Here is a 24,461-nt window from a genome sequence, read left to right as displayed (position 1 = left end):
CACTTAGCATTATTCCAGCTATATGACGGCGGTCTGTAAATAATAGAGTCTGGACCAGACAATCCAGTTATTAATATCATGAGCATCAATCCACGCAATTGGGATCGATGACATGCATCAACCAAGTCAGCAAGCCTGACCACCCGATCCCTTTAGTCGCCTCTTGTGACAAGCATAGTCACCTTTTACGGCAAGCATGGGTTGCTGAAAACCTATTCTACCCCGGATCTCCACGGGTCTGGGATCAAGTAGTACCATTCAAATCATACTCAGCAAGAAACCGACAGGTATGGCTTCTTTTCCTCATTCTTAATTTACTGATTTTCTTTTTCAGATCAAGCTTCAGTGGACATGAAAATAAAAACAATCTTTCAAACACCTTTTTCTGAAAGTGATTGAATGTATTGACTGAAAGAAGTATACTTTGGGGAAAAATAAAGAAAAAACAAAATACAATAAAAAATGTTTGTTTGTTCAAAATATTTGTCGTCAGTTCATTGGGTTCAGTCTATTGGGTATTTGAAACCAATGAGTTGACATATTTTAGATAATTTTGCTTAAAACGTTGTTTCCGGTGACTTCTAATTTGCATCTGTTTTTGTGCTGTTGTTTCAGTGTGTTCTATGCATAACCATTGAACGTACGAGGCACAGTGAGGAACATTATAAGTTGTCTCATGTGAATTAGGTTTTATTTCTCTCTCCGTAGTCTTCTGAGCGATGAGGCTGTAAGTACATGGTTTGTTTGTTGTTTAACACCACACCCAGCAATATTCCAGCTATATGACGGCAGTCTGTAAATAATCGAGTCTAGACCAGGCAATCCAGTGATTGATATCATGAGCATTGATCTATTGGGATACGATGACAAGCACCAACCAAGTCGACGAGTCCGACCACCCAATCCCGTTAGTTGCCTCCTACAACAAGCATAGGTTGCTGAAGCCCAATTCTAACCTGGATCTTCACAGGGTGTTTTGGCGAATGCAATTTCAACATGGTCAAATGTTGAAATCTTAGCCCATTACTGGTCTACCTTGGAATTTTGTTCATGACAGAAAATAATTAACAAAAGACGAAAAAAGAAAATTTCTGAAAATTAAAATGTTATTGCACATGTTTTATTTATTGTCGGTACAGTCGGTACAGTAGTTATGATCAGTACATAACTATGTTTATACACCATGCACCCACCTCTACAATCACCTCCTCCACTCTCTGTAACCGCGCCTTCTTCTTCAGGCTCCTGTCCATCCTCAGTAGGGCCTGCAGGTCAGAGCAACAGTAGTAGTAGTTGTAGTAGTAGTAGTAGTAGTAACAGTAGCAGTAATAGAAGTAGTAACAGTAATAGTAGTAGAAGCAGTAGTAGTAGTAGTAGTAATAGTAGTAGCAGTAATAGTAGTAGAAGCAGTAGCAGTAGTAGTAGTAATACTAGTAGTAGAAATAGTAGTAACAGTAGTAGTAGTAGTAGTAGTAGTAGCAGTAATAGTAGTAGAAGCAGTAGTAGCAGTAGAAGTAGTAACAGCAGTGGTAGAAGCAGTGGTAGTAGTAGTAGTAGATGTAGTTGTAATTTTAACAGTAGTAGAAGCAGTGGTAGTAGGAGTAGTAGTAGTAGTAGTAGTAGTAGTAGTAGTAGAAGTAGTAGTAGTAGTAGCAGTTGAAGCAGTTGAAGCAGTAGAAGTAGTAGCAGTAGTAACAGCAGTAGTAACAGCAGTAGTAGAAGCACTGGTAGTAGTTGTAGTAGTAGTAGTAGTAGATGTAGCAGTAATAGTAGAAGAAGCAGCAGTAGTAGTAGTAGAAGTAGTGACAGCAGTAGTAGAAGTAGTAGTAGTAGTAGTAGTAGTTGTAGTTGTAATAGTAGTAGAAGCAGTAGTAGATGTAGCAGTAATAGTAGTAGAAGCACCAGTAGTAGTAGTAGTAGAAGCAGCAGTAGTAGTAGTAGTAGTAGTAGTAGTAGTAGTAATAGTAGTAGAAGCAGTAGTAGTAATAGAAGCAGTAGAAGCAGTAGTAGTAGTAGTAGTAGTAGTAGTAGTAGTAGTAGTAGATGTAGCAGCAATTCTTCAGACATACATGATAGTGACTTTAAATAACCAACTATACACAGCCCTATGATTGGTCCGAACAGACTGCCGAGACCGCCTCTGTGGTCTAGTGGTAGAGCGTCCGCCCAGAGTGCGGAAGGTCCGGGGTTCGATCCCCGGCCGCGTCATACCAAAAGACATTAAAAGATGGTACTTGTTGTTACCCTGTCTGGCGCTAGGCATCAAGGGGCTAAAACAAGGACTGGTCGGCTCAGAGTCAGTATACTGTGTCTGAGTGGGGTATTCATGTTAAACTGCGGCATGGTATCTCAGTGAGCTAGCACTATCAATCGGCATCAGTCCGGACTAGTACAAGCAGCCACACACACACACGCGTGCATGCACGTCGCTATATAAGTGCAATAATCTTGGACGTGACGTTTAACCCCATTTCACCTCCCCTCATCAAACAGACAGCCAGGGGTATAAGTGGACATATTTCCCTGTTTTCTGTCTGTTAATGATTATCTTCGCGTTGGATGACATTACAATGTTTACCCTGAATATGAGATGTTCTTTGACAGTGAGAGTGCCAATGAAGAGTTCATCCTGCTGGACGTAGGCGGAGATGTTCTTGATGCCCCGCCCAACATCCACACCGTTGACTTTTATTCCTCCTTCTACGATATATTGTGCAACATTTCTGTTTGTCAGAACATTCATTAGAGTTGACTTGCCAGCACCACTATGAAGAAAATAAAAGTTTGATAGCCAATGATGACGATGATGATGATGATGATGATGATGATGACAAAACCTATTCTATATTCATTACAAATCCCTGCTAAGTGCAGGGTCGAATGTATGATTCTGACCATATAATGAGCATGTGCTTCTGAATGACTATCAAACAGTGATGATACCAGGTGCTTGAGAAAAGATGAGTGTATCCTGCCCCATCGGTGGCACCCGTCACAAACACTTGCAAAGGAAAGTCAATTGATCACCTGAAAAAACACGGGAACATATGGTACAAGTCACAACAGGGATTTGCATCACTTTGGTCACTGATGCATCAAATGTGTTAATAGCATTTAGTGATTAGAACTAAATGCCTTTATGTCAGGCTTGGCATCGCTGCTATTATTATTACAGCTAAATACCTTCATTCTGTACGTCTACATGCTGATTTGCATAGTGCCATCGTCTCTGACCTAGATCCGCTTTTGGCACGTCCAGCATAGAAGCGTTTGTTTATATTTCCAGGACATCTTGTAGCGTGGCATCAGCTCACGCAGCACTTGCTCTCCAGCTTTCAGCCGTACAACACATAGTTATATTCGCGCATTCATCTGTAGTTTGTTGCACCTACCCACCCACCCTGTTATCCTTAATTACAAGTTATTCAAGCTTTGCAGTTGTCAATTTGGTGGAACTTTACTGGAGCATTATGTTTGTATATAATGATGTCGTCATGAATAAAATGTTGCGGATGGGCGGGGTGCTGGTGGACTGCATTACAAGCTACATTTGGCGTCTTTGGATACATCCCAAAATATAAATTACCGTATTCGACGTAATAAGCGCCCACTCTAATAAGCGCCCACGGCGATATTTGCTAATATATTGGCAAGTGAACAATCCCAATTAGCACCCCTTCCAATTGATCAATGTACACAAGACCTATTTATTCGTGTATAATACGCACTCGTGTGTTAAATGCACCCTTAATTATGGGCAATTAAATTCTGGAAAAATATATCTGTCTTATGTAAACATTTCAGGCTGTCAGCATAAACCACGAAATTTACGATCTTCCAACTCTGTTTTTTTTTCACCAAAATAATATTCTAATAAAAATAACCCCAATTTCTAATTTTGAGAGCGCCCTGGGTGCTTATTACCTCGAATACGGTTTATAGGATAGGGTTGCCCTGGACTTTGAGTTGAAAAATCCGTAATCTTAAAAATAAAAAAACCCTAGCCTAATTGACTCCTGTTACCAGGTGTGGGTTTTATCAATAAATTTGTTATGACGAAACATTGATCAGATGAATTGTCAAATATTATACTGTTATTTACAATAACATAACTTTCTATGAAGCACAGTTACTTTTTTCCATAAGTATTTTATTAAAAATCCAATATATATTATATTTCTTGCATGCTAGAGCATGATGAACACATGGGTACCGTATCACATGGATCAGTTAAATTGAATATATCAGTGCACAATGGAAAATCGTTATTAAAAATGTTAATTGTGATTGCAGCTGTGTGAATGATATATATCTGTCATTTGTAAATATCAAAGCCATAAATAAAAAAGATTGAGCACAGCTTCTGCATGTTCTGTAGGCATTTGGTGAATAAAAAAACAAAATGTAATAAGCTCATGTATACTGAATCAAAAAGACTGTTGATTAATTTTCCAGTGAACATATGCTGCCTGCTTATTTACCCTGCTTGGTGCTCGGTCTTCTATTGGTCAAAATGTGGATTCAAAAACCCGTCTTTGAGTACATGTACCTGATAATGGGTCATCTTTGTTTGTCAAACTCATTAAAAATCAGACCTTCATCTAAATTGCATTTTATCGGTACGATAATGCAGCAAACAGACTAAAGGTCACTACAACAAGTCCACAATCCAGAGAGATAACCTTCAGCAACCCATGCTTGCTGTAAAAGGGGTCTATGCTTGTCGTAAGAGGTGACTAACCGGATCGGGTGGTCAGGCTCGCTGACTTGGTTGAAGCATGTCATCGATCATAATTGTGTGGATCGATGCTCATGATATCGATCACTGGATTGTCTGGTCCAGGCTCGATTATTTACAGACCACCATCACATAGCTGGAATATTGCTGATTGCGGCGTTAAACAACAAACAAACAACCAACTAGAGAGATAGCATAAGTCCATCCAGACGTCACTGGTCGACTGTTTCAATGATCATAAAAAGTTTTCATTGTTTATGTGGACACCTTTCATGCTAACAGTGCCCTCGGCCAAGTCACTTTCATTCCCCTCCTTTTTAAAATCCTGGATCTGCTTCTGTCTTTAAAACATACCATGCACAATAACACCCAATATGACACCATGCTTATATACACCAGCTAATGAATATAGAAAATAATAACATAAATGTTTAATAAATAAACATTAAGAGGGGTGTCACTATTGTCCAATTTATCGATACATTGTGAATTTACACCTCACGACACAATACACCATATGCCCTTACGTGATGTATCAACTGACTAGGAATAATTCTGTATCGTTTAAAAAAAAGTAATATTTAAGTTTTGCAATAACCCGGCCTGACAGGCACTCTGGCTAGCATCTGTCACAAAACAAACAGCTAAATCTGACTACAGAAAACTAATCGAACAATCCTAAATTTACCAAATATGTGAGAAACACAAATTGGTTGATAGGCCTTAAGAAAAATTTTAGTTGGTTTGCAAGACTAAATGATAAAAAACACCTGCATAGAGAATTAAGGAAACAGAATGACTTTTGACAAACTTGGGGCGCTGACTCTGCTTTACATTTGAGGTGAGGTGAGGTGAAATTGGGTTTAACGTCGCATCCAAGATTATTGCACTTATATAGCGACGTGCATGCACATGTATGTGTGTGTGTGGCTGCTTGTACTAGTCCGGACTAATGCCGATTTATAGTGCTAGCACACTGAGATATCATGACGCAGTTTAACATGGATACCCCACTCAGACACAGTATACTGACTCCGAGCCGACCAGTCCTTGTTTTAGCCCCTTAATGCCGAGCGCCAGACAGGGTAACAACAAGTACCATCTTTTAACGTCTTTTGGTATGACGCGGCAGGGGATCGAACCCCTGACCTTCCGCTCTCTGGGCGGACGCTCTACCACTAGACCACTTTACATTTGAAGGAATGGAAAAAACACATGGAAAATATAGAATACTAAACGAGCTCCCGTGTAATACCAATTTTATGAAACGAGTGAATAGTTGTGGTATCTGACGAGCGAAAGCGAGTCAGATACCACAACTATTCACGAGTTTCATAAAATTGGTTTTACACGAGAGCGAGTTTAGTATTTTATTTATTACTTGCAATTTATAACGTTTTTTGAATTATACTGTTGAGTATGAATAGGCTGACACCTACATGATCCACGACATAGTCCAATTGAGTTTAACAGAATAATACTTCAAACACGTCAAAAGTTGAAACGTATGAATTTCATACCATACAACGGGTCTACCTTTAGAATTCACAAAGTTATCGTAGGGCTAAGACTTTCGCATCTCACATACTTTAACTTAGACCAACGACTGTCGTTGCGCTACAATACGATCGCCTTGTGGAACGGGCCTTGCACCTCAAAGTTTTCAATAACGTCACAATACCCGATGACGTAATTTGTGGAATTTTGATGCAAGACCATCGGCGAAACAATGCCATGTGATGTCAGCCTAGCAACAAGGTTGCTGGGGTCATCGAGTGTGCATAAGCTCCTCTCAGTGATCTATCAACTCCACACGCAATGTCGTTGAATAAGCCAAGGGATGTTGAGAGCTTTCAATATTTGTTCGTGAAACGTGTTCCGAGAGTACATAAGCACGCGTTTTGGTATTACACAATGTGTAATAAAGCTGTATGTTTATTAAACGGGTGATCTCATCACGGGCAAGTAATAAAGAGACCTTATGACTGCAATCGCTATTTGGGTAAACCTACACTAACCCCTGGATCCATTTTTTCTGTGTTGCTCGCGATCTCAAATTACCCATCCTTGATCTTCTTTTGCAAATTTGATTTGCTACGCTACTCAATCTTTAAATATAGTGAAACAATACAGTGTGTTGCGGTACAAAAGGAATTCGATCAAAGCGTGAGAGAGAAAAAGCACATGCAGCATGCACACAACTGAAGTCATGGCACGTAAAATTGAACAACCTTTCATCACCTGCCCTGGTGGTTCAGTGGGGAAACAGTGGGTTAAAAGTGAAAAAGACTTTTCACCAATCAAAATTTAACATTCTATTTACACCAAAAGGCCAGTTTATAACACATTTTAACACCTAGGTTTTACAATTCAAAAGTGAAACCTCAAAGCAGGTCTCACTTGAAAGTAGTACCTCTCACAAGGTTTTTATGAGATAGGAAGATACCTGCAATACAATCAGCTTCCTGAGGCAAGAGAGTTAACTGACTATAAAAGTCCAGTTTCCACCCTTGCCGAACTAGGCTGGTATTATGGAGTTAAATTTTGGCTGGACTAACGAGTCGAAATCCGGTTCGTAAACTGTCGTGCCGATTTCGGTCGATTGCAGGATTTGCAAAACATGTGCCTTGCCAACTTGTTGTCAACAGATATTTTCAAAACCTTTTCATGTTTTTAATCAAGGTGCTCGCATGATTTGATGCACTTCGCAATGTAAGACTTGTTTTATCACATTATAGATCTTGATTATCGATCAGATCGTCTTGACTGGGCGCCGCCATTTTGTTTGAAACAAATGCAAGTGATAGAATGCGATTGGTCCATAGGAGAGGTTCAAAAGGGACATAACTCATAATAACCACTGGTGGCGCTACGATCGAGCCCAGGAATTCCAGCCTAGTTCGGCAAGGGTGGAAACTGGACTTTTTAAAGTCAGTTAACTCTCTTGCCTCGGGAAGATATAATACAATAGGCAAAATAGGTTTATAATCAGTGACACTTACCTGGCCCCTATAATAGCAAGAAGTGACCCCGGCTTCACCATTCCTGTCACTGAAACACATAGTGCACAGGTTTACATGATTTGTTACTTCATACAACAGGTACAGAAGCTCACCTTCTGCCACACTACTTATTATTTATAAAAGACATGATACCACATAAATGGATATTTTTTAATATCATAAATCTTCAAAGTTCTCAGAACATTTGTGATACCTTTTTGGATGATGCCTGCATTCACTGAGTAAACAAAGATCAGTAAGCATGGGAAGGACTAGGGCTGGGACGGGTAACTCGGGTACTCGGGTACTCGGGTCGGGTGGGTCATGAGTAGAACCTGGGTACCCACCTGACTACCCGGACCCGTGGTTAGTCACTAATATATTATTTAATGCCAAAATTTCACTTTAACTTCATGGTTACACAACAAGTCACATACCTCCTTACTATTATTCAAAGCTTCAGTCAACTTCAGTGTAGGCGTGACAAGATCATTTGATAAGTGTATCTAAATACTTTTGTCAGGGCTCTGGTAAAACAATTCCAATTGGACGTTTTATAGCCAACACTTGATCAGGAGGCCTTCAGTGGGTACCTGGTAGGGACGGGTAATAGCGGGTTGGGCATATTTTAAGCAAATACATGCCAATCTGTAGTTCATTGTCAGTGTGATTTGCAATATTTTCAAAGCAGAAGAAGATCTGATTTCTTCTGTTGTCATTTTCAATATGAATATGTTTGCATATTTTATACAGTTCTATGTTAGTGTTCTTTGCAATATTTTCCAAACAACAGATCTGATTTCTTCACTGGTGTAATTTACATTTTGTTCTCCACAAGCAAGTCCAAAAACCAAGTAAGGGACCTACCATTTGATATTCTGGGGGACCTGGAGATTTTATAAAAAAAACATTAATTGTCCTCCCAAATTCTTGAAATAAATAATTATGCTTCAGACCATTAAAAAAAGAAAAAGAAACTGCCTGCCACAAAATTACATTGCGGCAAGGTGTTTTTCATTAAAAAAATCAGGCTCACAGTTTCAATAAAAAATATCCAGCTTTGTAGCTGCAGCTGACAAAAATATCTAATCGTGATACAAATTACATTGTTGCAAGGTGTTTTTCATTTTAAAAAAAAATAAAACAAGAGTTTGCCACTAACGTGGCTATATCCCCCACCCCTGTTGCAGAATTTATGACATAATTAAATCTAAACAAACCCCAATGTTTTTTAACCGAGGTGGAACTTTTGTCATGGAAATTGTAAAAAAAAAAAGAGTTTGGAACCTAAGTACATCTTGTTGCCATGGAAATGTAAAAAATAAAAATTTCTAACATTTCTAAATAGCAAAAGGCACCAGTTCAGCATATACCTGACAGACATGCAAAGTTTCTGAGTTATGGCCCGGAAATGAAATTTGACAGACGGACATATGGACGGACGGATGGACGGAGCCCGTTTCTATATCCCCTGCCAACTTTGTTGGGCGGAGGATAAAAATATCCGGCTTTGTGGCTGCAGCTTAAAAAATATCTAATCGTGCTACAAAATCCCAGGCCCCCAACAGAACCTCAAATGGTCGGTCCCTATTCTAGTGGGGGAATTTTGTCTCTTCATCTCCATGCTCCTGACCTGACCTGACCTTGATGATGACCAGCAGGATGTGATTAGCCAACTGTCACATGTGGGTCAGTCTAGATTAGACATATCAGTAGCGTGTTGTACCCCTGTACACACCTTCCACTGCAGATTCTGTAGATGTTAACGATCCAACCATGTACTAGTATAGGGATGGGGACTGGTTTTTTTTGTGAGAGACAGAATATTTTTTCAGCCACTGCAACGCTACATAATTTTTCTCTCAGAGAAGCAAAATAATTTTATTTCTTTTCACTCCACATCTTTTTTAGGGGCATTCAGCATGTCCAGTGGACAATTAAATTTGTTTTAAACTAAGCGTGTCAGCTAGAACAGTATCTTTACCAGGAGTTAAGCTGTATATTTTAATCTATAATGTATAAAGCACTATATATTTAATCGTTAACAGAGGACAATGACTGGGACCCACCATCTTCTGAGGCAAGCGTGTCCTCTAGCCCCTTTCAAATCCTAGTTTCTACCCTTGCCACATCAAGGCCACATTTCTTGGCTCGGCCCTGGTTGGTAGATCGCGTAGATCACGAGTTGTGCCCCTTGTAATGAAAACGTGATATCCAATAAGATCGCTGTTCTTATCTCGTATAGCTTCACAAAGATAACAACTAAAGTCCGTTTGACTCCAAATGAGAACGATGAATTGCAAAATAACTCGAAATCCAGAAAAGTGTATGAAACATCAATACGGTACTTGACCATGAATACCCTGTACCCAACAAAATCTGAATTTTGATTAATTTAAGACCCATGACAGATGAAGTTCTTTAAGAAACTATCAAGTAATTTTGTATAGAAATGTGTACATGACACGTAGGGGGATGTTATTGATGTTTCATACACTTTTCTGGATTTCGAGTTATTTTGCAATTCATCGTTCTCATTTGGAGTCAAACGGACTGTACCATAGGCGACGACCTAGTCGATCTGATATTGAAAACCTTCGAGATTGCATCCCTGACACAAAAACAGGCAATCTTTTGGGGGTTATAAAGATGAAAAAGACATGTCAACAAAGACAGGCACGTTTCTTACAAAGGTGTACCAGTCGTGGATCGATATGTGTGATAGTCCAATCATATTTAGCACAGGAAAGTGGGCTTGATGTGGCAAGGGTGGAAACAAGACTTGGATGAAAAGGCTAGTGGACCAATCTCATTAAAATCAGACCTTAGTTCTCGCTACCGTTAAACAAAGATCTGAGGACATCCCATTAAGGTTCACGTCAGAACAACCTTTCATCCGACCAATGAGAGCGTCGCTTACCAGATCATGAAAGTGACAGTCGGAATGTGATTTCTAATCATGCAGCCTCAAAAACTTTAAAACGGGGTATTCCAAACGATAGTTACGGGCTTAACGACCGAATCTTTACTACATAGACCATATATTAACCATTCGAGAATGTTCTTTTGTTCAGGTTTCAAATTGTTAAGTGAGAATTTGTCAAAATACGTTTCGAAGCGTAGTCGCCAATTTGAAATTAGTGCCGTAAAGCACGAGAAAGCTGCCTTCTGATTGGCTAATATCAACTTCTTGTCAGTAATTCCATAGGTTGGTCAGAGTTCGCGAAAGGTCGGTCTGACGTGACCCGTAATGGGATGTCCTCAGATCTTTGTTTAGCGGCAGCGAGGACTAAGATCTTATTATAATGAGATTGCTAGTGGACGCTCTTGCTTCAGGAAGGTGGGGACCCACTGACTTCAATTAATAATTTAGTACAACTTCCTTACCGTTGCGTAATATCTGTTTCTGTTTGACTGCTTCCGAACCTCCACCACAACACTTCTTTCTCTCCGATTTCACATAAACATTAACATTTTCCCACGACAGATGGATGGGATCCACCCCTTCACTGTAGCTTTTCCTATGATGGGACTGTTCTCGTCTTTTTGCAATGTAGGGCTCGTAAATTTTGTTTTCTCTGACTTCCAATGATCCATCAATTGGGGTCTCAGACTGCCCCCTTGGTGGAACATTGACATATACATGGCTGTCCCTCGCAGTGTCCTCCTTAAGGAGAGGAACTTTCTCACTCGCCGACATCCTGGACGGTCAGTTATTGGAAATCTTTGTTAAATTCTGAAAAAGAAATAATAAATATTATCAAACACGAATAGTGACAATTATGTACTGTAAATCGTGAAACTAATGCATCTCCAAAAGAATGCGACCACTGGTCCCTAGCCAAAGATGCGACTCAATATGAATGCGACACCCCCCTCCTCTCAAGAATCAGTGGATTTATGTATAAAGAAAATGTCCTCTGTCAGGTTTACAGAAGAATCCACACCGTAATCCATCCTTACATTAATTCAATCACCAACCAAATAGCACCGCTTAATAGCGCTGAGTAGAGTACTTCTGCTAAAACAATACATGCGCGCTGGATCGTGTCGGCCTTTGACGAAGTCGCAAAGAACAAAGACACCGTGTTGTGTGGGTGGCGTCTGTAGGGACTTGCAGGTGTGATCAGTGATGACATAAGTGAGTAGAGCGCTTGTCTTGACCGCAGCAGTGACAATTCACAGGATGTAATTTGTGTTTGAATGACAATGTTTGTATACTTACAACAAGTGCTGCTAAAGAAATCAGTGTTGTGGAATACATAGCTGTATGTTTTCTGCATATGTCTAAGTTGGTATTTCTCCTATCCAAAATGTCTTATTGTTGATATAAATGCGATGTTTAATAATGCGAACAAAGACCACTCGCATTTTTCGCATTTAATTCACAGAAAACCTTCAAATAATGGTACAAAACATCATCAGATATTTTCAAATTGTTGACATTTTTTTCTTTCTTGAACTTGCAAGACTCACAAGAAATACCAAATAAGTGACAAAGTTTAATTTTCCAAGTTTAAGAGAAAATCTAACTATCAGCAAGTCGGTGACCCCGAGATGATTGTTTTATATACTGAACTGCAAAAGAAACATCACCCCAAGTAACAGTGCATGAAAAGTTGTCATCTAAATATCTGGGTAATTTTTGTCAAAGCTTCTAAAATTTAACATTACCTTGTGAAAATTTGATGATAAAAAAACAAAGCAGATGACAAGAAAACCGATCGCCCAAATGCATCACGGCAAAGGCCATGGTTACCCGATGCACGTGAGTTTCGTGCAAATTGAAATGCACATGCGTTCCCCCATTTCTTGCCATATAAAAATCGACCCAGATTGGTTAACATTCATTCATTATTGAATTGCTACCACATGCCAAGATTGACAAGAAATCAGCGACACCAAGTCCTTGGAGGATTGCAAGCTGGACAAACCACCCGGCAAGTAGCCAAATCATTTCAAGTCCACGTAAGGACCATATACAGGCTCCAGCAACAGTACCAGACCACCAACACTACAGATGACCGACCATGTAGTGGAAGGTCAAGGGTCACCAATAGACGTCAGGATCGTCAGATTGTGCGACAGCAATCTTCAAGATCCCTTTGTTACTGCTGCGGAAACTGCTCGACAGACCATGGGGACACATCAGCGACACATTAGTGCGGACACCGTGCGTCGACGATTGACGAGCAGACACCTCCACTGTCACAGGCCACACCGAGGACCAATTCTGACACCATGTCATCGCTGGGACTGTCTTCAGTGGGCAACACAGCACCAGCATTGGTGCCACCAGCAGTGGAGAAGAGTCCTCTTCTCAGACGAGAGCCGTTACTGTATCTCAACAGCAGATGGCAGAGAGAGGGTCTGGCGACGCCGTGGGGAACGTTATTCGGATGCTTGTGTTGTTAAGAGAGACTTGAGGATCATGGTTAGGGGTGGAATTGGTCTTGCATAGACGGTCGGCCCTGTTGTCTTCAAGAACATCGGTCCAGCGAGAGGCAATGGTGTCACAACAGCTCGGTACATTGATCACGCCATACCTCACGAGTTGCAGCATAATAAGGCCCGTGTCCACACTGCAAGAGCAACAAGAGACTTCCTCCAGCAGAATGGCATCAGAACCATGCAGTGGCCTGCCCTCAGTCCCTATTTATATCTCCTTGAGCACCCGTGGGATGAGATTCAAAGACGGCTGAATGACGTCCGACCAAGGCCGACAACTGCAGCTAAACCGTGTCAGGAGTTCCTCAGAGTGTGGGCTTAAGTGCCTATGGCCTTCATCAACCGCCTCATCCATTCCATGTATCGACGTTGCAAGGCAATCATCAGTGCACATGGTGGACACACGAGATACTGACTTGTGATGCCATTTTCTCAGAGACTAGTGTTGTGTTTCACTTTAAGAACATTTGACACTTTAATTTCAACCTTGAAGATCAGTTTTGCCAAGTTTCATCTTTTTAATATGTCTCAAAGTAAGTTTACAGTGTTTGGACAAATAAGGTTTCTCATATATCTATCCATGGTGATGTTTCTTTTGCAGTTCAGTATACTTTTATCAACATCTCCAAGTTTCACTAATTTCTTAAATAATGTAGATCCTGTGGGACAAAAAGGGCCCTTATCATACCTTGTCCTCAACTAAAGAGTGAGTGAGTGAGTGAGTATGGTTTTACGCCGCTTTTAGCAATATTCAAGCAATATCACGGCAGGGGACACCAGAAATGGGCTTCACACATTGTACCCATGTTGGGAATCGAACCCTGGTGTTCGGCATGACGAGCGAACGCTTTAACCACTAGGCTACCCGACCGCCCCCTCAACTAAGGATCAAGTGCATGTTCCTGAGTCAGCATAGCCTCTGGCAGAAGTCAGTCCCTCTGAATGTAATAATCTTAAAAATTTAAATGACCTGCAAAAGTTAAGTTATATATCATCCAACCCCAATGTTTGCCTTCTTACTGCCAAAATCTGCCATTTTATACTTTTAAAGCAAAACCCTTATGTATATTGCCGTTAACAACTTCTTAGTATCTATGTATAACTTTTTCCATGTCTTCCTGTACATGTATATTTAACTGAATGTATATATTACGAATATCTTCGTTCATTATACATATATATAACAGTCTCTAATAACTCCAAATAGGAGTGGCTCAGATGTTATTGACATTTTTACTGTGCACTCAATGTATTCAATTGAGGTGAGACCATAATAAACAATCTGTCTGTCTGTCTGTATGAAGCCTGAATGACCCTCACTTCAATAGGGATGATTCAGTCCACATGCTTACGCAACCCTGCCAATCTTTTCACGGTTCACTGGTCACATGACCCATATCTCGGTTTGTCTCTGAGTTCTCAGTTGCCAGCTCACATCGGCATGGATAACTCACTCTATCTTATAATAAGACTGTCATTTATAGTTTGGCCAAAAAATTCAGGTCAGTAGGCCGCAAAAAATACAATAAACAAATTACAATTGCAAATTATTATTTTTGTATTTAATCCAGATATTAAGTAGGTAGGATAAAAATAATTTAATTGTAGTATTTTACGTACAGTTTACTACGGTTATAACGAAGTCAAAGGGACCACAAATTTTAATTCGTTATAACCGTAGTTCGGTGTAAGCAAATGTAGGGAATATATACAGCAAATTGACAGGACCAAAAATAGTTTGTTATATCCGTCAGTTGGTTATAAGCGTGTTCGTTATAAGAATGTTTGTTATAAACGTAGTTTACTGTACTTTATTTATATTGATAGCAAAAGTAAATGATTTGTTGTTTTTTCTATTTTTGGGAGTTGGTAGATCAAGTTTTCAAAAAGTCTGACTTTACATGTAGTTTTAGACCTGTGTCATGACTGTGGAATATATGTTTTTTTAATTATTGTTTTACTAAACACTAAAGCAAGTCTAGATCAACCCAAACCAAGTCTAGTGTTGTTGATTCCACATGAAAACAGCAGAGTAGGAAAGTTTCCTTTGAGATACATAAATCACAATTATTTAAAAAACATGTTTTCATAGACTAATGTTGGTTTGACACAGGCCTATACAATCTACAGAGGCTACAATCCTGCATACCCTGCAGTGATGTCCTACAATTGTACATGACCGCCTCTGTGGTCTAGTGGGAGAGTGGAAGGTCCGGGGTTCGATCCCCGACCGCGTCATACCAATAGACGTTAAAAGATGGTACTTGTTGTTACCCTGTCTGGCGCTCTGCATTAAGGGGCTAAAACAAGTACTGGTCGGCTCAGAGTCAGTATACTGTGTCTGATTGGGGTATTCATGTCAAACTGCGGCATGGTATCTCATTGAGCTAGCACTATAAATCGGCATCAGTCCAGACTAGTACAAGCAGCCGCACACACACACCTCACATCACAATTGTACATACCCCAGTTTCTGCTCTATACTGTGTGTTTGAGTATAGTTGCTTCTGACTGAAGGCCCACAAATAACAATCAGACCAATGACCCTGTGCATGCACCCTGGAGTAAGGGGAGATGGTTTTCATGAGGGTCACTAGGAGTGGGGACAGTCAGACATTCAAAATGCCCACATATCTGCTTCAACTTTCAGGCACCCTTACAACACTGTTGTGATTAGCATGTATAATTGGAAAGAAATTTAGTCTTTTCCAAAATTAACAATTATGGTTCTAACTTTCATTTGCATTTGCCAAAGTGTATCTAATATTAACAGATCCTAACAATACTGGATACTGTTCCCATGAAGTTAGGCTTGCATGATGTAGCTCTGAAACAGTCTTTACTACCCGGGTACCCACACCCCTATTACCCAACCCTACCCGGGTACCCGCTGTTGGTGTCAAGAGATAGGTACAAAATGTCCGATTGGGAATAGTTTGACAGATGTATTTAGATACACGTATAAAACGATGTGGTCATGCATACACTGAAGTTGACAGAATTTTTATCTTTGTTCAAACATAAGTAAGTCAGAAGGAATGCGTTCATAGTCATGAACAAATGCGAACATTAGAGACTTAAAGTTGTTGTGTAACCATGTAATTATATAGTGAATTTTTGTCATGAAACAATATATATCACGTGACTAACCATGGGTCCGGGTACCCACAGGACTACCCGGGTCCTGCTCAGTACCCACTCGACCCGAGTACCCAAGTTACCCGTCCCAGCCCTATTACAAACAATAAAAAAGATCTTTTGCATAAACGTTTCATGCCTTTGTCTTCTTCAACTTCTAAACGTGAATCAAAGATTTCAATGAAAATCTAATATATACTAAACGTATTGTAATCAAGTATAGATATAATTAATGGATAACAATTTCTTTATTTACTAGTACTGAAAAGGCGACGTTTCAGTATAGATCCTTATACCATTGTCTTGCTTGACAGAAATTATCTCTACTTTGTCATCTATTAACTTTTAGTAATGCGGGGCGGTCGGTAAGCCTAGTGGTTAAAGCGTTCGCTCATCACGCTTGAAGACCCGGGTTCGAATCCCGACATGGGTACAATGTGTGAACCCCATTTCTGGTGTCCCGTGATATTGCTGGAAAAGCGACTAAAAACCATACTCACTCACTCTAAGTAATGCCTAGCAAATAAATCGTATTGTGACCAATAATTTGACACACTGGGCAAAATAACTTGAGATGTCAATATTCGAAAGTGTTACACAACAATACTCTTTGATAGATCTAGTGAAGTCTGTGCGACTGAAACCATGGACATAAATAATATTGTTATTTAGCCCCGTAATGAAACTTAGCATAGCGACAATATGTAAAACTGTTATATAACCACTTAGTGTACACCCTCGTTGTAATAAACATAATGGACGCGCGTACTCAAAAGGGACTATTTAGTTTCACGTGTGAAGAAATTGAGCGCTGGGTTTACATCAGACTTTTCTTCATTAGGCAGCCTTTGTGATTAGTTCACATTAGTGACGTTCCCGGCCAGTGATCACGACTTGACATTGACCGTGTCATTGTTTTGACAGCTGACACTGTGACAGGTGATCAACTCGCGGTAAGCATTGACTAAAATCATAACCAATCGCACCAATTTCAAATCATTATCTAGATCTACCTGCAAACTTTCTCCACAGCCTCGAAGACACCAGCTAGCGTACCCGACTGTCTGATCCACAACGAGATGGGAGTATTGACCTAGATCAATCCAAACGTCACATTTTCCTACACGTGTTGTTTAGTTACCATTCACTATCGCCGATAATCACGTGACTTCCATTTATAGAACCAAGCGTCGACGCAAACCACGTGATCGGATATTTGCACACGCAGTGGAGTTCGCGAGGCCCGATCTAGGATCAATTTGTTATATAGGCGGTGGTGGGTGGTTGGTTGTTTAACGCCGCACTCAGCATTATTCCAGCTATATGACGGCGGTCTGTAAATAATCGAGTCTGGACCAGACAATCCAGTGATTAATATCATGAGCATCAATCCACGCAATTGGGATTGATGACATGCATCAACCAAGTCAGCGAGCCTTACAACCCGATCCCGTTAGTCGCCTTTTACGACAAGCACAGTCACCTTTTACGGCAAGCATGGGTTGCTGAAGACCTATTCTACCCCGGAATCTTCACGGGTCTGTTATATAGGCAGTCCTGTCTAACAGATTCCTATAATCAGATATAAAGTGGGAACATTGACACGGCAATAAATGTCACAATAAATATATTAAGTTATTTCTAGAAAATAAGATATAGAGACTGAAAGGACACCACGTCAAAACGGCACCAGAATTCATTTGGAAAACGGCATCACATATATGGTGAATAAAAAAAATAGATTATTTGTTATAATTCAGTCTGGAAATTACAATACCACACACACCTCTACCTTGACGTTAAAGAGAGCGCGATTTTGATAAGAACACACAGTGCCATTAAAAAGCGGTCAAATGCAATACTTTTTTTATATTTGGGATAACACTTTCTTAATAAAGAACAGATTCTAGTACTTTTGGGGGGTGGGGGAGGTGAGTCCCATCCGGGATTCGAACACACACTGTCAGTGTGAGGCACCTAATCGCTAGCACACAAAGTCAGCAGTCTAACCCACTCAGCCACCGAGGCTTCCACAAAAGTGAAAGTCCAACGACTGTTAGTCCAGATCACGTACTGTGTGTACCCCTCTGACAAGTGTTGATTGGTATGGCTCCCATGGCCGAAAGCTATGAAAAGACAATGACATTTAGAAAGTGGTGAATTGTAACACATGTTATATTTGGGATAACACTAGTAATTCTAGTACTTTTGGGTATTGAGTCCCATCGGTATTCGAACCCACACTGCCAGAGTGAGGCATCTAATCGCCAGCGCACAAACTCAAAGTCGAACACACTCAGCCACCGAGGCTTCCACAAATGATTCTGATTCAAATCATTCTGAAACCGTGCGTATGAATACATCGATAGTTTATGGCACACCGATCCATAAAAATGGCTTCTGATAAACCACAAGGACTGCATACGTTCGATATCGGAACATTATTTGATGTTTTTGGCGAGGCTTTTGGCTTTAGGCCTTACCCCCTGACTGGTGTGATGCAGTCTCATTAAAATCAGACCTTAGTACTCGCTACCGCTAAACAAAGATCTGAAGACATCCCATTAGGGGTAATGTCAGAACGACCTTTCATCCGACCAATCAGAGCGTCGCTCACCAGATTATGAAAGTGACAGTCGGAATGTGATTTCTAACATGCAACCTCGAAATCTTTAACACGGGGTACTCCGAACGATAGTTACGGGTTTAACGACTTAACGATCAAAAGAACAATCTGGCATGGCTAATGGATGGTCTCTCATACAATCGAGACCATCCATTAGCCATGCCAGATTGTTCTTTTGATCAGTTTTCAAACTTGTAATTGAGAATTTGTCAAAATATGTTTCGAAGCGTAGTCGCTATTTTGAAATTTGTGCCGTAAAGCACGAGAAAGCTGTCTTCTGATTGGTCATTCCATTGGTCGGTCAAAGTTCGCGCAAGGTCGGTCTGACGTGACCCGTAATTGGATGTCCTCAGATCTTTGTTTAGCGGTAGCGAGAACTAAGATCTGGTTTTAATGAGATTGAGTGTGATGATGACAAATGCATGTCGTTTGCATACAAATGGTAACGTTATTTAAACTATTAAACACAGTAGGTTTATCTCCAAAATGATTAATACTGTGCGTGTTTCTTAATTAAACAGTTGCATCTCCAACAGCTAAATATTAAAAGGGCGTATTTGTGAACTATTAAGGTCCAAGGATTTTTATCAACCCGCTTATTTTTAACCATATGGATTTTAAATAGGAAATCGGCCCCTCCCATAACCCACTCTCCCATCAGCCATAGTAGACGTATTATTAGTAGATTTACTCATAGTGGGAAAAAAAATCTATTAAAACATCTATGCGCTTCATATTTACCTGCCCTAATTATGTTTTTAGGTTTGTCAGCACCATACCCGTGCTCGTGGGTTTCACCGAAGTGGTAAACGTCTGAGACCTGCATCACTTCGGGCTTTCCTCCCACATTAAGCTGACACGTCGTGATATAACTGGAATAGTATTAAAAGCGGCGTTAAACCCAACTCACTCACTCACTCATATTTACCTGAGTTAAAAAATAGGGGGGCAGGGGATTCAAAGCCTTTAATCGTAAGGGTCCCAGGTTAAAACATGGAGGTCCCATAGCAATATCAAAAACTGAATATAGTACTCGAGAACAAGTGACGTAAAAATAGACCATGGGGTTCTTCAACTGAAACGAATCAGAGCTGAAAGATCGTATTTGTTTGTTTGTTTGTTTGTTTAACGCCGCACTCAGCAATAGTCCACTGATATGACGGCGATCCAGTTATTGACATCATGAGCATCGATCCACACAATTGGGATACAATGACATGCATCAACCAAGTCAGCGAGCCTGACCACCCGATCCCGTTAGTCGCCTTTTACGGCAAGCATTGGTTAGAAGATCGTGAATTATATTGACTGTGTAAGTATATTTTTACAATGATTGCGTACAAAAAATAATTATAAGTGGTAACAAATTATGAAATAACAGTATTCATTCCTAAAGATGTATACACATTTTCTGCAGCCCACTCTGATGCACTCTGTATATTTGTTATATTTGTGTATTGTCCGTTTTCAATTTGTATACGTACGTATAATAAAAGCGTATGAATAATGCATATAGGATTTTGCGTCCGATAGTCCCGATAATATAAAAGCGCTTGGATGTGCATTATATCTTAGTATGTAAATTAAGTATATAATACTTGATTGATAACTATTCTTAATACCACAGGAATTACTAACTATACATTATACTTGAGGGATTACTATACATAACAGGGGGCACGGTTGACCCAGTCGTTTAAGTCGCCGCAATTCGCTGTGCAGAATTGCGTCCCGTAGACGCACCAGAAACCTATGATTGTAGGTTCGAATCCCAGCTTGCCTTATGTTTCTCGGTCTGTCAGCACCATACCTGTGCTCGTGGGTTTCACCAAAGTGGTAAACGTCTGAGACCTGCACCACTTCGCGCTTATTGTACATGCACACTGAGGGATTACGCATATTTCCTGGCATAGTGATGATAGGGACATAATTCGCAATAACAAATGAATGTCTCTAGGACGCAGAAAGGTATCACATTGGAGTAATAGATCTTACTAGATGATACTGAGACAGGCTGATAACACAATTATAACATAGGCTGTTCATCGTCTCGTGACTGTAATTATACAACCCCGACAGGGCCTCAACTGCATACCGACAACTCCGTTCTCCGAGGGATCAATATGGAGGACGACGTGTCCTAATTAATGACAACCTTGACATTTAGCTTGACATTTGTAACAAGTTATCAGATAGTGAGTGACTGAGTTGGGTTAAACGCCGCTTTTAACAGTATTCCAGTTATATCACGGCGTGTCAGCTTAATGTGGGAGGAAAGCCCGAAGTGATCAGGGCCCACTTGCACAAAACGATCTTAGCGCTAAGACTATTGTAAGCCTATGCTAAAGTATGGGAGTAACGATCATCTTAGCGCTAAGATCGCTTTGTGCAAGTGGGCCCTGGTCTCAGACGTTACCCACGTTGGTCAAACCCACTAGCAAGGGTATGGTGCTGACAAACCTTGAAGTATAATCGGGGCGAACCGGGATTCGAACCCACAATCATAGGTTTCTGGCGTTCCCAAGGGACGCAACTCTGCGCAGCGAATCGCGGCGCCTTAGACGGCTGGGCCACTCGTGCCCCCAGTTACCAGATTATAGTAATTATGGCATAAAGTGTTTCATAGTTTACTGATGTATTTGTGACCCTCATCAATGCGACCTGCACATACATATTGACACCAGCCTGTATAGTTCGTTCTCAACAAGCAATATGACACCTTATATTATACAACATCTATTTACACAGCATCGTATTATACAAGGATGAGATTTGAACTACCGCAACGTTATCATAATGTGCGCAGGTGTATGAGTCTGGAGCTTGATAAGTTTGTTTGTTTGTTGTTTAACGCCGCACTCAACAATATCCCAGCTATATGACGGCGGTCTGTAAATAATCGAGGCTTGACCAGACAATCCAGCGATTGACAACATGAGCATCCATCCACGCAATTTGGATACGATGACGTGCATCAACTGAGTCAGCGAGCCTGACAACCCGATCCCGTAAGTCGCCTCTTACGACAAGCATGATCGCCTTTTACGACAAGCATGGGTTGCTGAAGACCTATTCTAACCCGGATCTTCACGGGTCTAGTCGCCTTTTACGGCAAGCATGGGTTGCTGAAGACTTATATTCTAACCCGGATCTTCACGGTAAGTTTGATAAGTAATGTACATACAGTTGTTTGGGTTTTTATGGATTACATTAAGGTGTATGAGGTCAATGGGGTGTGAGTTACCCCCCTCTCATACCTACCCCTGTGTATAGGTGAAATTAGTTTGAAGTTGATAAGTAATAAGTACTTTGTGTTTGTGGTTTATAGATGACATTTTACCTGCGGGGTTTCCGGGTCAGAATATACAGCGCTATCGTGTAAAGCTAGAATATTGCTGACTGCGAAGTTAAACAAACAACCCAAAAATAGATTACATATAGAGTTGCACGAGGTCCATAGAGCACGTGTAAAGCTGGAATAATGCTGACTGCGAAGTTAAACAAACAACCCAAAAATAGATCATTACATATAGAGACGCACGAGGTCCATAGAGCACGTGTTCAAACTACCCTAACAGATTCAGTGAGAGTTAACTCCGCTTGCATCTGGGAGAGAGCGAGAGAGAGAGAGAAAGAGAGAGACAGTGGGAAAGGGAGAGAGACAGACAGAGGGAAACAGACATGCAGACAGAGAGGAAGAGAGAGACGAAATTACTACTATTCGCCTGTATTATTCCATAAAAAAACATACACTATTCAAATAAAACACTTAATTCATCCGGCACCAAGCAATATTAATTCGCTCATTCGCTCAAGCCGTCATGTTGCTGGAATAGTGCGGCTCTCAACAATAAATAAACCATTTCATCATTCCATCTTAAAATGTCATTCACCTGGGTCGGATAATCCGTCATTTCTCGTAGCTCGTTGGTTATTCTGTAAATAGGTTCCAGGGAATATGTATAATACCTGAAATATGCATAGATTGTGTGCAATTCTTGATTCACTCGGACAGAGACCATGTACCGATGCATGGTCTCTGACTCGGGCATTAAAGGATAATACCCGAGGGATAACGCATATTCTCTGAGAAATTGATGCTTTGTACATACTTTGCGACTTTACCCCTAGTTCAGAGACGGTGAATATCTCTAAAACGTAGGTGGCACGGGTGGCCCTGTCGTCTAAGCCGCCGCAATTCGCTGTGCAAAGTTGCGTCCCTTGGGCACGCCAGAAACCGATGATTGTGGGTTCGAATCCCGGTTCGCCCCGATTATGTTTCAAGGTTTGTCAGCACCATACCCGTGCTCGCGGGTTTCACCGAAGTGGTAAACGTCCGAGACCTGCATCACTTCGGGCTTTCCTCCCACATTAAGCTGACACGCCGTGATATAACTGGAATAATGTTGAAAGCGGCGTTAAACCCAACTCACTCACTCACTCTAAAACGTAGAGAGATATCGAATTAGAGCAACATATCTGGTTTTCATGAAACTGAAACAAGATGATAACACAGTTATTGCAGGGACTTTTCATCGTGTATTGACTGTAATTATACAACCTAAACAGGGCCTCAACAACATCCAGGAGTCTGAGGGTTCAATATATAGGACAATAAGTAAGTACATATGCTTGTGACCCCCATACATACATATTGTCGCCTAAGATCTAAAGACGCGATCTACATATTGCGCATCATTGTATACACTAAATGATGGGTCGGGAACTGATGCAACGTCCTAAAACGTACCCGTGTGTACAGGTGAGCGACTTTGAAGTTGATAAGTTTTGTTTGTTTGTTTGTTTGTTGTTTAACGCTTCACTCAGCAATATTCCAGCTATGTGACGGCTGTCTGTAAATAATCGAGCCTGGCCCAAACAATCCAGTGATTGGTATCATGAGCATCGATCTACGTAATTGGGATACGATGTACATGCATCGATCAAGGCAAGCAAACAGACCCTGAAACAAATATATCCAATACAGCCCATGCAAGTCTATAATATTTAGCAAGTCTAAAGTCTGAAAATGAAGAGAGTCTCTGGGCTCCCTTTTATTATATTTCATAACTATCATTTAACAACTGTTTTTATCCTTAAGATATGTTCATTTCAGAAACTAGATGTTACTCTAGACAATCCTAATCGCCTCTTAGAACAAGCATGGGTTGCTGAAGACCTATATTCTAACCAGGATCTCCCACGGGTCGAAGTTGACTAATATACGTACATTTGTTTGTGGTTTATAGATAACGTTTAAGGTGCATGAGGTCGATAGGGTTCTCTTCTCGTACAACGTGTGTATAGGTGAGATGAGTAATACGTTTTGTTTGAGGTTTATGGAATACATTTGACCCATGGAGATTCCGGGTCAAAATCAATCTCATTAAAATCAGATCTTAGTTCTCGCTACCGCTAAACAAAGATCTGAGGACATCCCATTACGGGTCACGTCAGACCAACCTTGCGCAAACTTTGATCGATCAATGGAATGACCAATCAGAAGGTA

The 24,461-nt window shown here is 40.6% G+C and overlaps 1 protein-coding gene across 1 annotated transcript in view; it reads right to left on the bottom strand.

The window, feature by feature from the left end:
* Positions 1 to 17,476, bottom strand: part of LOC124144324 (protein white-like) — a 41,705-nt gene extending 24,229 nt beyond the window's left edge. Inside the window, exons 1-5 of the mRNA XM_048381317.1 lie at positions 17,340 to 17,476; positions 11,128 to 11,476; positions 7,741 to 7,789; positions 2,579 to 2,765; positions 1,194 to 1,265 (exon numbers count right to left, since the gene is read on the bottom strand). Of these exons, the coding sequence (XP_048237274.1) occupies positions 1,194 to 1,265; positions 2,579 to 2,765; positions 7,741 to 7,789; positions 11,128 to 11,440 (621 nt within the window). The 5' untranslated portion in view covers positions 11,441 to 11,476; positions 17,340 to 17,476. The remainder of the gene's footprint in view (positions 1 to 1,193; positions 1,266 to 2,578; positions 2,766 to 7,740; positions 7,790 to 11,127; positions 11,477 to 17,339) is intronic.
* Positions 17,477 to 24,461: the final 6,985 nt, after the last annotated feature.

Source organism: Haliotis rufescens, unplaced genomic scaffold, assembly GCF_023055435.1.
Source record: "Haliotis rufescens isolate VD_foot unplaced genomic scaffold, xgHalRufe1.0.p SCAF_37, whole genome shotgun sequence".
Lineage (NCBI taxonomy): Eukaryota > Metazoa > Mollusca > Gastropoda > Lepetellida > Haliotidae > Haliotis > Haliotis rufescens.
This window is presented reverse-complemented; position numbering and strand designations above follow the sequence as displayed.